We start from the raw sequence: 15,541 nt of genomic DNA, 5'->3' as shown, positions 1-15,541 counted from the left end.
GTTTGTCGTGTTGTATTGTGTTATACTGAGGAGCATTTCTAACATTTTGTCCACCTATTCATATCAGTGAGGTTAGAGAAACACCTCTCTGTATAATTCAGTACAAATGAACATAAGCCCAAAATGCATACTGCATTACTCCCCATTAACAAAGTTTTAACAGTGTTGAAACAACTGAAGATCATTAAGGTCATTAGGTTATTTTTTTCACTGTACTTTGCATTAGATTGTTTTGATTTTAGCTTTGTGTACACAATCAACTGGTAAAAAGTGAACAAATAAGGCTTCACAATATGATGCAATTCACTATACTTACTCAATAAACTACAGGCTTGAAAAAGAGATGCAAGAACCCTTTTTATAGCTTTTGATTCCCATTTGACAAAGTCTGAGTAAAGTTTCCTCTGATATGTTAGAATATTGTAGGTGCTGTAGAGTTATTATGGGTTTCACATGATCAGTATTTTTTTTCCCTGTCCTGTGTTCTTAGTTTAATTGCTGAATAGCAACATTTTTCAATGATTTTTGTACAATACCTTCTGATTTACTAAACCCATATACAGTGCAGTACAAGACAGTATAATCTCTTTTACTTCAAATTCTTTTACCAGCTGGTGTTCCCTACTAATACTTTGCTTAAACCATGTAAGCCTGTTAGTAGGAAGAGCTGTCCAACTTACACTAATAAGAAGTTCAAATGTGAAGCACCATACTTTGGCCCTCTGCAAAACTGTGTATCTATGAAGGAGCTAACAGTTTTACTATCTACAAAATATATAGCAAATTATGTCCATATGATGATCAGTGGAACCAAGTGTACTGTAACACACCAGACAAAAATCCCATCATGCGTTCAGCATCAAACCACACACACTGTCACACATGAGTTGTTACCAAATCATGTTTCCATCAGTGCCTGACTGAAGCAATCTTTAGTTGTGCTACATGTTTTGTATGTGCCTTTTGCCTGTGAAAAATCAGATTAACTGCTTCACTCGGTAGCAATCTGTGGTTTCGAACACTGTTTGTATTTAATTTACATTACTGTATGATGATCTAGAGGTTGATGTGCAGCTGTCAGTGCATCAGTGATATGTAGCTCCTTGTATAATCATACAAGTTTGTACAACTGTTTTGTGTTTGTTGGTAATAATGTGAAGTAATATAGATAAATACTATTTCTTACCTTATTTGGTGAGTCGGGATTTAACATGAGACAGGGAGGAAACAGGAACAGCACCATGCAGAGAAGGGGACACATGAAAGAGAAAAAAAAGAGGGAAAGGAAGTCAGTTAGACTGGTGGTCAGTATACAGAGTTGGACTTTGGGAAGCACAGCAACAAGCAGCATACTTACCGTGAAAATATCATCAGATTGTGAATTTAAATGTCTGTTGTTCTTCACATATGTTATTTATGTTTAATTTTGGAAAATGTGTCTCTCAACTGAATTGTTTACAAACACAAAGTCATTGTGTACAGTTAAACTATGTGCAAAGAACTATGTGCAGCTTGATCTGTATTTGTGTCAGTCACAGGAAAATAGAAGAGAAAAAGCAAATTAATACAAAAGAATGAAGCTACACAATTTCTTAATAATGTTGATAAAACAGAGAATGGGATATAACTTTGAAGAATGAAAAACTGAAACAATCCAGGTTAAAGAATCTGAAGCATCAAGCACTGAGTATATACATGTGAGTGAGATTCAAATGAATGTACTTGAATAGAGCTTTAATATAAACTTTGTTTTAGCTCTGCTATGCTTGTGATAACACGTATGACAATGACAAAATGCAAAAGAAAGAGAAAGGACCAAATATTAATATTTTCCTAAAAAGGAAAACAGGAAATCAAAGAGCGATAAAAACTGTTGACAAATACAGGAATAATAACTCTGCCATAGAGAGAAAAAATGATATTACACAATCAAGTTTCCCGGGTCACTGTGACATCTTGACCAAGAAAGTATGTCCAGTAATGTTTTATGTGTTAAATAATACCATGCAGCAGAGATTAACAATCCTCTATCACTTCACACAAGTACAAACTTGACATACATTGGTGGCATACAACAACTTCAGTAACCTGATCACTGCTGAGGGGAATTTAAAAGAGAAAGAACACTAAATATACCACCAATGTATGAATCACAACCAAAATACTGTACTGCAGCACAAAACCACTACCCTCAAAGCAACAGCAGGGGGCCTAGAGGCGATGCCCCAGAAAAAAAACATGCCATATTAATGAGATTTTTTGCACTGTGGCTCAATGTTTGTCACAGCTGATGTGTGCATGAGTGTCTTTGTGAGGGTAAAGAAAAGCATAGGCTGATTTTGATTAGACTGTACAGTTGTGTATGAAGGTGTGTATGAAAATACAGACAATATAAACTATATCTTCCAGACAAATATGATAATAATGGTGCTTATCTATACAAAACTGGTCACAAACAAGAACAATGAAACAAATAAAAAAATAAATAATAAAAGGAAACCAAAATATTACTGCTTCATATGGCAGAAAATGTTTTTTTTAAGAAGATATGGGTTGTTTTTGTCAAAACACTCATATCACACGAACGGTGGTTTGCTGGAACAAGAGTGGGAAAAGTAAACATCAGTGCATATATACAAGAAAAAAAATATTACAAGCAGCCATGATCTCCCTCTCCCTCCTCCCTTCTCTCCATCAGACACCCCAGGTCTGAGGACACTGCACTATCCTCACCCAACACAGGGGTGTTTCCTGTCCTCTCAAAATCAACAAATACATGGAGTTATCACACACCAAAGGCTGCATCTGCTGCTGACACCCTGTGGCTTCATAAAAATGGTACAGCCCTGCCTGTGAGTCAGCTTGTTGCTATGGTACCACATCCCACCTCCAGTGCTTTCATCCCATCATGTTTCCTGCAAGCTGGTTAGGCTGATATAAAAAAGAATTACAAAAACAAGATGGAAGACAAAGAAGACGACAGATGAAAACATGAGAACTGATGCTCAGACAAATGTTTTCTGAGAATATGTTCAAACAAAGTACATATGTATAGACTACTGGGTAACAAATATTTTCCTGACAACAGTCTGTAAAGGAGATGTTTTTTCTTGGTGCTCAACACAGAGATGAAACGACACCACATGGTGTATAATTTCTTTTTATAGAGAGGACAAAATGCCCTACATTGAGCAATCGTCCTCTGCCCTTTTCTCTGTGTCTTTCTTCCTCTGCAGCAGAGTGGTGCAGCTGGAGAGGGGGAGGGGAGAGATGCAGAAAATGAGATCAGGAGGAAAAAGGAGGACTGTTGGAAATGAAGACTGAATGATGAATAGTGGCCATCCAAGTCTGCGCCACAATCTAACATGTTTACTACAGAGTAAACAAATATTTACCTAATATCTCTGTTTGGATGTAAATATGAGACAAAATCTCATATAAAGTGAGACACAATATGATATGAGAATAATACACATGTTTTTGACTGCAAAGATTGCAAAACCTGGTTGTTCCTTTGAATCACAAAAAACTTTTAAGGCTGAGAACTTTACTGTAGTTGAAATTTTAGAAAAACAAAACACACAAACATAATAATACCCAAAAATGCTCAAGGTAATCAATAGTGTTATTTCTCAAAGATAATCAAACATATCATTGCCAAAATCTTTTGTAAACTCTTAATAATTCACCTCATATTATCATGTTATGGGGAAAAAAGCAAATAAGTTTATACTACATGCCTGTACTCTCTTCACTTTCAAATAAACACTGTGCTCAAATGAGGAGTTTAGCCATCAGTATAAAATAATGAAAGAATACAAGACATTTGAGGTAGAGCTGCACAATAACAAACATGTGAAGGTATGGCCCTCAAAACTGACGAAAACTTGCTTAAAGCACAAAGACTCTCTCTAAAATCATGACTGTGTCCTGTGCAAGTTTAAATATACATCTTTGTATCAGACAACAAAACAGCAGGACAAAGGTAGCAGCGATCACCATATTTAGAGAATATCATGCATGAGAGCTGTGCACATATGGTTACATACTGAAATCATGCTCATAGCCCTATTATAGATACGAGAGCCATATTGTAAACAAACATAAAATGAGATCTTACAGTATTCACCACATCCTGAAACAAAGAGTACAAAGGGCTCATGAGCGCCACTGGCATAAACATGTGCACACATCTGCTCAACAGACAGCTTGGCTGGAAGAACCAGACATTTAACTTAACTGAACTGAACTGAACACTTAACAACTTAGGCCCGTGGGAACCAGAAGCATCTGTGTCCGATTATACTCAATAGCAAGTCTAGCAAACTAATGTTTGGAGGTTTAAGTAGGACTCTAAATGAACAGCAATGACAATTTCAATGTTGGTTTCTTAAAACACGTGAAAGATGAAGCATCTCATTGACATGATACAATATAAAGTCCAAACAGCCTGAACTGTTTAGTTGGTTACAAAGACGTTGCTGAGAACTTTGACCCCTATGGAGACACTGTGGTGAAAAGAATTTATGGCAGAGTAAAAACCATCACCGCTATAAATCTGAGAAAATGAGTCACAGTGTTTTAAACACAGCTGAAACAGGTAAAACTGCACATATGTGGTCTGATAATTACAGCAGACTGCTTCCGGCAGATATGGGGGTTAATGCAATTAAACTGGGTTTTGGCTTTGTAGTTTGTCGACTTCTGTTTTGACACACACATCCCCAGACCTACTGCTGAAATACATTTAGCACCAGGAGCTACCACAACAGACCAGTTGTTGGTACAATGACTTCTCTTAAAACTCAATAAAAGAGCTAACCTCACTGCAGAAGGAATATCCGCAAACACAACATACCAGTATTTAGTCGTCATCACTAATGTGCGAAACTACAGATGTTTCCATAAAGCCTTAAATATAGATCTAAAGTGTAATCCGAATTCAACAAATGTGGTTCAACAAAAAAAGATTCATCACCACATTATAATACTAACAATGTTATAAGCACTGAGTAAGCCACATCCTTACTTTAAAACACAATACAAAGTTTTCATATTCAGTAAACAACAAAATCACAACAGAAAGTCATTTACTGTATTCATATGAGGTTTTTTTTTTCCCCACTGCATTTCTAAACACCTAGATTACAATACAATCTAAGTCAGATATTGCGTGACTAAATTTTAATATTTATTTTTTTTGTTCAAGCCTCTGTCCTGTCTGACATCCTCTGGTTGTTTGTTACAAACCAAATGTTACTCAGCTCCATTTGTTATATCTTACTCTCATTCTTTCATACTTTATCAGAAGATATCTCAATCTATCCCTGTCTGTTACCGTGCAGGTGCCAAATATTGCTTAATATCACACACAAGACTTCCCTAATTTCAACATTTTTCAGCATACAAAGAGTGCTGACGATCAAAATGGCTGCTGTGCATCTGCAACACAAATGCTGCACAGGGATGGTGAGACTATGCTGGCTACCACGTGCCTCTTCCCCTCCCCCACTGCCTCTCTCCTCCTCTCCATCACAGTTTTTCTACCTCGTTCTCAATCTCCTCATGATCCGCATAATGACTGTTCCCTTGTCTTCTTTACCATACTTTTGATATTGAAACAAAAATATTATGCCATTCTTTGCATTTTATTTTCTGATTTGGATCAATTGGCTTTGTTGTAGTCAAAATAGGAGCTCCATCCTTTCTTTTCTGTGTAAGTGCAGCCCTGTGCCTATGACTGCATGGTGTTATGAAGGGAATTAGGTCACTGATAACAACCTGATCTAAACTAGTGCACTGTGTGGTTGTGTGTCTCATTGTGAGAGTGATCTGCAGCAAAGCTTCAGTACGCTAAAAACCCAGAATTGTTTTTTTGTGTCACTGAAGCTTCTCCCACTTTTTTACTCCTCTCAAATAGGGGTAAAACTGTAGGTCACTAAAACATACTCTGATTCACATTGAACAGTAAAATATTCAACCATTCAAAGTCAAGCGGTGTCAAAACATGTAGAAAGCCTTTTATCATCTTCATATAACATGAGGTATAAATACAAGAGGTTGACGATGAGTATCAACACTAAATGAAATATTCATGATATTATTGTCATGAGATATGAGGATATGCAGTTTTTTCCCAAATAAGGGGGAAAAAATGAGTTTTTTGAAAACTGCAAAGGAAAAGTAAAAGAACCAGACCAGAACAAAACCTAAGTGATATTTCCTTATTTCTTGGTGTCTTTTTTAATAAAACTGAAATCAGAATGTAAGGGTCATGAAGTTGTTGTAGATAAAAGTCCAATGTTGTACTTGCCAGGGCAGTGACAGAAAAAGATGTTTAAGACAGAAGTAAATATGCATTTTCCCCACAACTATTAAATACCTTGGTTCATCTTGTCACCCACACTGCCTATATCTTAGAATTCAGCTACAAAAATTACTTAAAGAAGCTAAATACATATTGATTAATTCTGTTGTGGCAAGATCTTTCACTGACAGCCAAAATGAGTGTAATGATTTGAAATAATGACTGGCTAAACAAACGTTAAAACAATATACATATAGTATATATTCAAGGCACTGCCCTCACCTCTATGAGCACATTCTCTGACTCTGTTTTAAGCCTTGGAACTGTCTTGGTAGCGCTATGGTCAACGCTCAGAGTGCTTTGACTGAAGGGTCCAGAACATTTTACATCACTCATCCGAGAGTTAGTAGTTCCATATACATCATAACTGAAGCCCTGCTTCAACGTGCCAGTACCTCCTGCGTCTGCGTAAAGGTGTGGATAATACGGAATGACAGGAAGATTTCCACTAGATTTGTAAAACAAGCGCTCTTGTTTCCATCTGTAGATTTTCACTGATATAATAACCACTAAACACGTGATGAAGAGGAATGAAACTACAGCCAGAGCCAACACTAAGTAAAAAGTCAGGTTGTCATTGTACTCCTTGTCGTGTGTAAAGTCAGTGAACTCCGACAGCACTTCAGGGAAGCTGTCCGCCACCGCCACGTTAACAATGACTGTAGCTGAACGAGAGGGCTGCCCGTTGTCCTCCACTATAACAGTCAGTCTTTGCTTCACAGCATCTTTATCAGTGACTTGGCGGATAGTTCTTATTTCTCCATTCTGTGAGCCCACTTCAAACAGCGCCCTGTCTGTGGCTTTCTGCAGTTTATAGGAGAGCCAGGCATTCTGTCCAGAGTCCACATCAACAGCCACCACTTTAGTGACCAGATAGCCCACATCTGCTGAACGAGGCACCATTTCAGCCACCACAGAGCCACCAGTCTGGACTGGGTACAGAACCTGAGGGGGGTTATCGTTCTGGTCCTGGATCAGTATTTTCACAGTCACGTTGCTGCTGAGTGGAGGGGAGCCTCCATCCTGAGCTTTGATGCGAATCAGGAACTCTTTTATTTGCTCGTAGTCAAAAGAGCGAACTGCAAGTATCTCTCCACTCTCTGCATTGATGGAAAAATAAGATGAGGCAGGCATGCCATTCAGTTGGATGTCATCTAGGAAATAAGAAATGCGTGCATTGTTCCCATAGTCCATGTCACTGGCTTTAACGCACAGGAGTGGCATGCCAGGTGAATTATTTTCCATGATGGAAGCTGTCAAAGAATTTTTTTGGAACACTGGGGCGTTGTCATTTATGTCTGATATTCTTAGATTTATGGTCTTGTTTGTGGAATAAGGTGGGGAACCCTCATCTATTGCTGTTATTGTTATATTATAATCAGGCACAATTTCTCGGTCCAAAACATCATCAGATATCAGGCTATAAAAATTTGTCGTTGATGATTTGATTTTAAAAGGCAAATCTCGGCTTATAAAACACCGAACTTGGCCATTTTTACCCGAGTCCAAGTCTTTGATGTTGATCATGGCTATGACTGTGTTTATAGCCGAATCCTCAGGTATGGGATTGGAGAGAGAAATGATGCTTATGACAGGTGCATTATCATTCAGGTCGCTCACCTCAATTAGTACCTTACTTGCGTCTGTTAGCCCCCCTTTGTCTGTAGCCCCAATATCTATTTCATAATGTTTAGCTTTTTCGTAATCTAAAACACCAGTTACAGTAATTTCTCCGGTATTGGAATCCATATTAAACAGCGATGATGCACTATTGGTATGCTGTGAAAATGAATACATCACCTCTTCGTTTGCTCCCTTATCATTGTCGGTAGCACTGACTCTCAAAACCACTGTACCTTTTGATGCATTTTCAGGAACTGTAACTCTATAAACAGACTGACTGAATACAGGCGCATTGTCATTTGCATCCATAACAATCACGTTTATTTTGACAGAACCTGATTTTTGAGGATTACCACCGTCAAAAGCTGTCAAAGTTAATTTATGCTCCTCTTGATTTTCTCTGTCGAGCGATGTGTGAAGAACCATTTCAATATACTTTGTTCCATCAGACCGAGATACAATGTTTAACTTGAAATGATCAGTAGGGGTGAGTTTGTATGTCTGAATCGTGTTTTGAGCTACATCGGGATCTCTGGCACTCTCAAGCAAATAGCGAGCCCCTGGTGAGGCAGATTCGCTAATCTGAAAACTGTATTCTTTCTTTGAAAAAAACGGAGCGTTATCATTTATATCTGTAATCTCTATATCTATTCTGTGCAGCTCCATTGGATTTTCAAGAATAATTTGGAAATGAAGAGAACAGGGAGACACTTGCTTACACAGTTCTTCTCTGTCTATCCTTTGAGCCACGACTAAAGTTCCTTTTTCTGCATTCAGACCAATGTACTCACTGCCGTCCTCGGTAAAAATTCTAGCCCGCCCAGATTTCAGTCGTTTAATATCCAAGCCAAGATCCTGAATTATATTCCCGACAACCGAGCCCGTCGCCATCTCTTCAGGTATTGAATACCGGAGCTGACCGACAGCCATTTCTGCGAAACAGATGCAGAGAAGCAACGGCCACCATGAAATAATTCTCCTTTCGGTTATACAGGAAAGAACAGCCATCTTGACGATAACTTTTGAAAAATCCGAGTTGTAAATAAACCAGGGGGGTTACAATCCGACCCAATGTTTGATTATGAGTTCATTGCACGGCACTGAGTAGCTGTCTTTGTCAGCCAAGCTGTAACAAAAAAATGGGAGGGAGCATTTTGTTCTTTTCCTTACACTGACCAACAGCGGCACTTACAGACGTAAAAGGAAAGCGCAAACAATGAAATGATATATAAATAGACAGATATATAGAAAGACAGATAAATAGATATAACCAATGGACGAAGCAAAAGCAATACAAAAAAGAAAGAAAAAAATATAATAATCCCAGAGCCACTGTCCAGGGTGCTAACTAGAGTAGTGAAAATTAATGCCTGCTAAAAATGTACTACAGAGAACATTGCATCACTCATACGGCTGACTTGAGCTCCAAATAACCAACCTCTACAGGAGAGTCTGGTTCATCCAGGATGTTCTTCTCACTCTGTATCCGCTGCATCGTTCCTGTAGAACTGGGGTCCATTATCAGCACGTTCTGACTACCAACTGTGCCGAACTTACAGTCACTCTTTCTGGAGTCAGTCGTCCTGCACACCTCGTAATTGTACACGTGAGGGAGAGTCCCTGTCCCCAAAGTGTCCGAGTAACGTGGTGGATAATATGGGATCACAGGGAGGCTGGAGTGATACAGGATCCGAGACTGTCTCCATCTGTAGATTTTCACTGATATAATAACCACTAAACAGGTGATGAAGAGGAAGGAGACTACAGCCAGAGCCAACACTAAGTAAAAAGTCAGGTTGTCATTGTACTCCTTGTCGTGTGTAAAGTCAGTGAACTCCGACAGCACTTCAGGGAAGCTGTCCGCCACCGCCACGTTAACAATGACTGTAGCTGAACGAGAGGGCTGCCCGTTGTCCTCCACTATAACAGTCAGTCTTTGCTTCACAGCATCTTTATCAGTGACTTGGCGGATAGTTCTTATTTCTCCATTCTGTAAGCCCACTTCAAACAGCGCCCTGTCTGTGGCTTTCTGCAGTTTATAGGAGAGCCAGGCATTCTGTCCAGAGTCCACATCAACAGCCACCACTTTAGTGACCAGATAGCCCACATCTGCTGAACGAGGCACCATTTCAGCCACCACAGAGCCACCAGTCTGGACTGGGTACAGAACCTGTGGGGGGTTATCGTTCTGGTCCTGGATCAGTATTTTCACAGTCACATTGCTGCTGAGTGGAGGAGAGCCTCCATCCTGCGCTTTGACGTGGAACTTGAAATCTTTGATCTGCTCGTAGTCAAAAGAGCGCACTGCATGGATGACTCCACTATCAGCACTAACGGACACATATGAGGAGACTGGCACTCCGTTAACAGAGGAATCCTCCAGTATGTAAGAAACACGGGCATTCTGGTTCCAGTCAGGGTCTGTGGCTTTCACTGTGAATATAGAGAGACCTGGTGTGTTGTTTTCTACAATGTAGGCCTCATATGAGCTCCTCTCAAAGACAGGCGCGTTGTCATTCACATCAGAGATCTGTAAGGTGAGAGTGACGCTGCTGGAGAGGGAGGGCACTCCCTCATCAGAACAGGTCACTGTGATGTTATATCCACACGCGTCCTCTCTGTCTAATTCACCGTCTGTTACTAAGCTGTAAAAATCACCAGTTGAAGACTTCATCACAAAATGGATATCATCATTCATGTTGCACTGGACTTTTCCGTTTTCACCCGCATCTGCGTCTTGAATATGAATCATTGTTACAACAGTACCGGGTTTAGCATCTTCTGATATAATATTTGATTTAGACATAATATGGATGTTGGGATTATTGTCATTAATGTCAATGACGTCAATCATCACTTTACACGAGTCAACTAGTCCCCCTTCATCACTTGCCCGAATATTGATCTGAAATGTTCGAGCTTTTTCATAGTCAACATTTCCCTGAATCCGAATTTCACCACTTTCGTGATTTATTTCAAATAACCCACGAGCATTATCTAAAATACTAGAAATAGAATACGTTATCCTACCATTAGACCCCTCGTCTGCATCTGTTGCAGTAACTGACATTACAACTGTTCCTACCGAAGCATTTTCTCTTATAGAAGCTTTATAAACAGACTGTGTAAAAACAGGAGCGTTGTCGTTAACGTCTAAAACAGTTATCAGGATCTGCATTGTTCCTGTCATCTGCGGCTCCCCCCCATCTACTGCCGTCAGAACCAAAGACAAGTGTTCATGTTTTTCTCTGTCAAGAGGTTTCTCTAAGATCATTTCAACGTTTTTTGTCCCATCTGCTTGATCGTGTAATTTAATTACAAAATTCTCTATCGGTTCGAGTTTGTAGGTTTGCAAACCATTTACACCTACATCAAGATCAACGGCTCGATCTAATATGAATTTAGCCCCACGGAGAGCGGATTCGCTAATTTTAAATTTGACATTGGCCTTTTCAAATGATGGGGGGTTATCATTAATATCTGTGATCTCGACAGTAACACCGTAAAACTCCATTGGATTCTCTAATATAATCTGAAAATGCAAAGCGCATGGAGTCGTTTGTCCACAAAGCGCCTCTCTGTCTATCCTGTTTTTGATGAAGAGGACTCCTCTTTCTTTATTCAGCTCAATATAATCGCCACTATCTGGAGTAAAAATGCGAGCTTTACCTGACTGAAGTCTTTTAACATCTAAGCCAAAATCTTTAGCCATGTTACCAACTAAAGAACCTTTAGTCATTTCCTCAGGGATGGAATAGCTGACTTGTCCGAGCACCGGGCTGAGGGAGAGGACCGAGAAAAACAACAGTACTTGCCCTCTCATTGTTCTATCCGACGCCATCCAACTCTGAACCACGTATAACATCTGTACATTTGTCTTGAAGAATTTAAGTCAGTGCGAGTTTTAGGGTTTATTCCAAGCAGAGAAAAGGTTACCAAATCCAGTATGTCGAGTAAATTCCAGACGGTGTGATTTGCTTCTTTCTCTTTCTCCCCCTAAAATAAAGACGTGATGGGAGGTACCAAGAGTCTGCAGTGAATCAAACACAGACTAGCCAACAGCGGCACTCTGAGTTGATGATGTAAAAGTGCACACGAAAGGTGGAAAATTAAATTGCACGCTTACATTAAAAATAAGAATCAAACATTTGAATCATTATAAAGCAACATCGCTTAATAGTACTTCAAAAACAAAATAACGGAAAAAACCCTGAGGAACATTTGCAGACACTGCCTGACAAATGGCACAACATAGAAATGTAATGGTCAAGTTAAAGACACTTGCGATATAAAGATATTGACATGATTTTGAATATGAACTCTAGTCTCTATCCAGGGTGCTGAAAATATGACAGCAATGTAATGGTGTCCAATTATTCGGAACTTTTTAACTTTATCTTAGGTTCTAAAAAAGGCTTTACAGATTGTTTCTCTTTCGCTCATTATTACAACCTTATAAAGTAATTGTTGTTACACATACAGCACATCATAAATACAGCGTTTCTTTCTCGAAAACGACACACCGATGAGGAGGTCAGAGAGTGTTACGTTTTTTTTCGGACTGACTTACACTTGAGCACGTGGAGGAGCTGGGCAAACTTCCACCATAGGGATGGCGACTCTACCTGAGCCAAAGCCGCCATAATTATTGCCAATTATTTAACCTGATGACAAACTGTGCAGAGATAGTTTGAAAATGCTAACCTCTAAAGGAGAGTCTGGTTCATCCAGGATGTTCTTCTCACTCTGTATCCGCTGCATCGTTCCTGTAGAACTGGGGTCCATTATCAGCACGTTCTGACTACCAACTGTGCCGAACTTACAGTCACTCTTTCTGGAGTCAGTCGTCCTGCACACCTCGTAATTGTACACGTGAGGGAGAGTCCCTGTCCCCAAAGTGTCTGAGTAACGTGGTGGATAATATGGAATCACAGGGAGGCTGGAGTGATACAGGATGCGAGACTGTCTCCATCTGTAGATTTTCACTGATATAATAACCACTAAACACGTGATGAAGAGAAAGGAAACTACAGCCAGAGCCAACACTAAGTAAAAAGTCAGGTTGTCATTGTACTCCTTGTCGTGTGTAAAGTCAGTGAACTCCGACAGCACTTCAGGGAAGCTGTCCGCCACCGCCACGTTAACAATGACTGTAGCTGAACGAGAGGGCTGCCCGTTGTCCTCCACTATAACAGTCAGTCTTTGTTTCACAGCATCTTTATCAGTGACTTGGCGAATAGTTCTTAGTTCTCCATTCTGTGAACCCACTTCAAACAGCGCCCTGTCTGTGGCTTTCTGCAGTTTATAGGAGAGCCAGGCATTCTGTCCAGAGTCCACATCAACAGCCACCACTTTAGTGACCAGATAGCCCACATCTGCTGAACGAGGCACCATTTCAGCCACCACAGAGCCACCAGTCTGGACTGGGTACAGAACCTGAGGGGGGTTATCGTTCTGGTCCTGGATCAGTATTTTCACAGTCACATTGCTGCTGAGTGGAGGAGAGCCTCCATCCTGAGCTTTGACGTGGAACTGGAAATCTTTGATCTGCTCGTAGTCAAAGGAGCGCACTGCATGGATGACTCCACTCTCAGCACTAACGGACACATATGAGGACACTGCCACTCCGTTAACAGAGGAGTCCTCCAGTATGTAAGAAACACGGGCATTCTGGTTCCAGTCAGCGTCTGTGGCTTTCACTGTGAATATAGAGAGACCTGGTGTGTTGTTCTCTACAATGTAGGCCTCATATGAGCTCCTCTCAAAGACAGGCACGTTGTCATTCACATCAGAGATCTGTAAGGTGAGAGTGACGCTGCTGGAGAGGGAGGGCACTCCCTCATCAGAGCAGGTCACTGTTATGTTATACTCTGAGACTTTTTCTCGATCCAATTCGCTCTCTGTCATCAAACTGTAGAACTTTTCTGATGCTGACTTTAAAATGAAGTAATAATTGTCATCGATGACGCAGTGCACTTTACCATTTTCAGATGAATCTGCATCCTCAACATTAATCATTGTTACAACGGTGTTAGGTTTTGCATCTTCTGAAATCACATTTGATTTAGACATAATATGAATATCAGGGCTGTTATCATTCATGTCTAAAACATCAACAATCAGTTTACATGATCCAGTTAGACCACCATCATCACTTGCCCGAATATTGACCTGGAAATTTTTGGTCTTTTCGTAATCAATTTTTTTATTCAAAGTGACTTTGCCACTGGCTTTATTTATTTCAAACATCCCGCGTGCTTGATCTAGCATATTTGCAATTGAATAAGTTACTCTGCCATTAGAGCCCTCATCTGCATCTGTTGCAGTAACTGTCGCTACAACTGTTCCTTCTACCGTATTTTCATTTGTGAAAGCTTTATAAATAGACTGTGTGAAGACAGGGGCATTATCATTTACGTCTAAAACGGTAATGTGAATTTGCATTGTTCCTGTCATCTGCGGCTCTCCCCCATCCACTGCCGTCAAAAGCAGAGAGATGTGTTCATTTTCCTCCCTGTCAAGTGGTGCATTTAATACCATCTCGACATTTTTACTACCATCTGCTTGATTATTCATTTTCAGAGAAAACGTATCTGTTGGTTTTAGCACATAATCTTTTAAACTATTTTCCCCCACATCAAGATCGGTAGCCCGGTCTAAAGTGAATGTTGTGCCAGGAAGCGCAGACTCGCTGATGTTAAATTTAGCCTCGCTCGTGATAAAGATAGGGGGGTTATCATTTATATCCGTGATTTCAATTGTAATGCTGTAAAATTCCATCGGATCTTCCAATAAAATCTGAAAATGCAAAGCGCAGGGCGTCATTTGTCCACAAAGCGCCTCTCTGTCTATCCTTTCTTTAAGGAGAAGAATCCCCCGTTCTCTGTTTAACTCGACGTACGCAGTGCTGTCTCTAGTGAAAACCTGAGCCCTACCCGATTTTAGTCTTTTGACATCTAATCCTAAATCCTGTGCGATATTCCCAACAAAAGACCCTTTTGTCATTTCCTCGGGAATAGAGTAGCTGACCTGTCCAAGCACAGTGCTGAGAAAAAGGACCGAAATAAACAATAGTACTTGCCGACTCATTGTGATGTCAATCATCGTCTAATACGCCAATAAAACACTTTATGTCCAATTACACCTATATTTATTAGAGATCCGTTCTCTAAACAGAAACTGAAAAATCCCGAAAAGGGGAAAAAAAGTGCGGTCCAACGTCCTGAGTTCTTTTACATCCTTCCATGTGTCTTTTATTGCATCACACTGTCTCGGCGTCTTTCTAAAACATGGAGATTATGGGTGGTACCACAACGCTAACAGCTATAAAACCAATACTTACTGGTCAACAGCGTCCCTCTGAGTTCAAAAGCAAAATTACAGATGGAATATTTAAAACTATGACTTGAAGACAAAAATGTAAAGTATAAAAAGAGATCGATCTGAACGTGATGAACCAAAATCATCGATAAATAATGAGGTGATAGTGTTAACAGAAGAAATGGAAAAACTATTTCCTCAAATGGGTGGAAAAAAGCGTTAAAATGCCCA

The 15,541-nt window shown here is 39.9% G+C and overlaps 1 protein-coding gene across 40 annotated transcripts in view; it reads right to left on the bottom strand.

Moving 5' to 3' along the window:
• LOC142397750 (protocadherin gamma-C5-like) overlaps window positions 1-15,541 on the bottom strand; it is a 260,382-nt gene that overhangs the window by 45,108 nt on the left and 199,733 nt on the right. For 3 of the 40 annotated variants that reach the window (XM_075481380.1, XM_075481391.1, XM_075481417.1), the window contains exon 1: window positions 12,695-15,094. The exons of 34 other annotated variants lie outside the window; for them this stretch is intronic. In XM_075481380.1, the coding sequence (XP_075337495.1) occupies window positions 12,695-15,094 (2,400 nt within the window). Of the gene's footprint in view, window positions 1-9,428; window positions 12,087-12,694; window positions 15,095-15,541 lie in introns of those variants that run through there. 3 more of the 40 variants (XM_075481379.1, XM_075481387.1, XM_075481414.1) reach the window with 1 other exon arrangement.

This window comes from Odontesthes bonariensis, chromosome 13 (genome assembly GCF_027942865.1).
Source record: "Odontesthes bonariensis isolate fOdoBon6 chromosome 13, fOdoBon6.hap1, whole genome shotgun sequence".
NCBI classification, from domain to species: domain Eukaryota; kingdom Metazoa; phylum Chordata; class Actinopteri; order Atheriniformes; family Atherinopsidae; genus Odontesthes; species Odontesthes bonariensis.
This window is presented reverse-complemented; position numbering and strand designations above follow the sequence as displayed.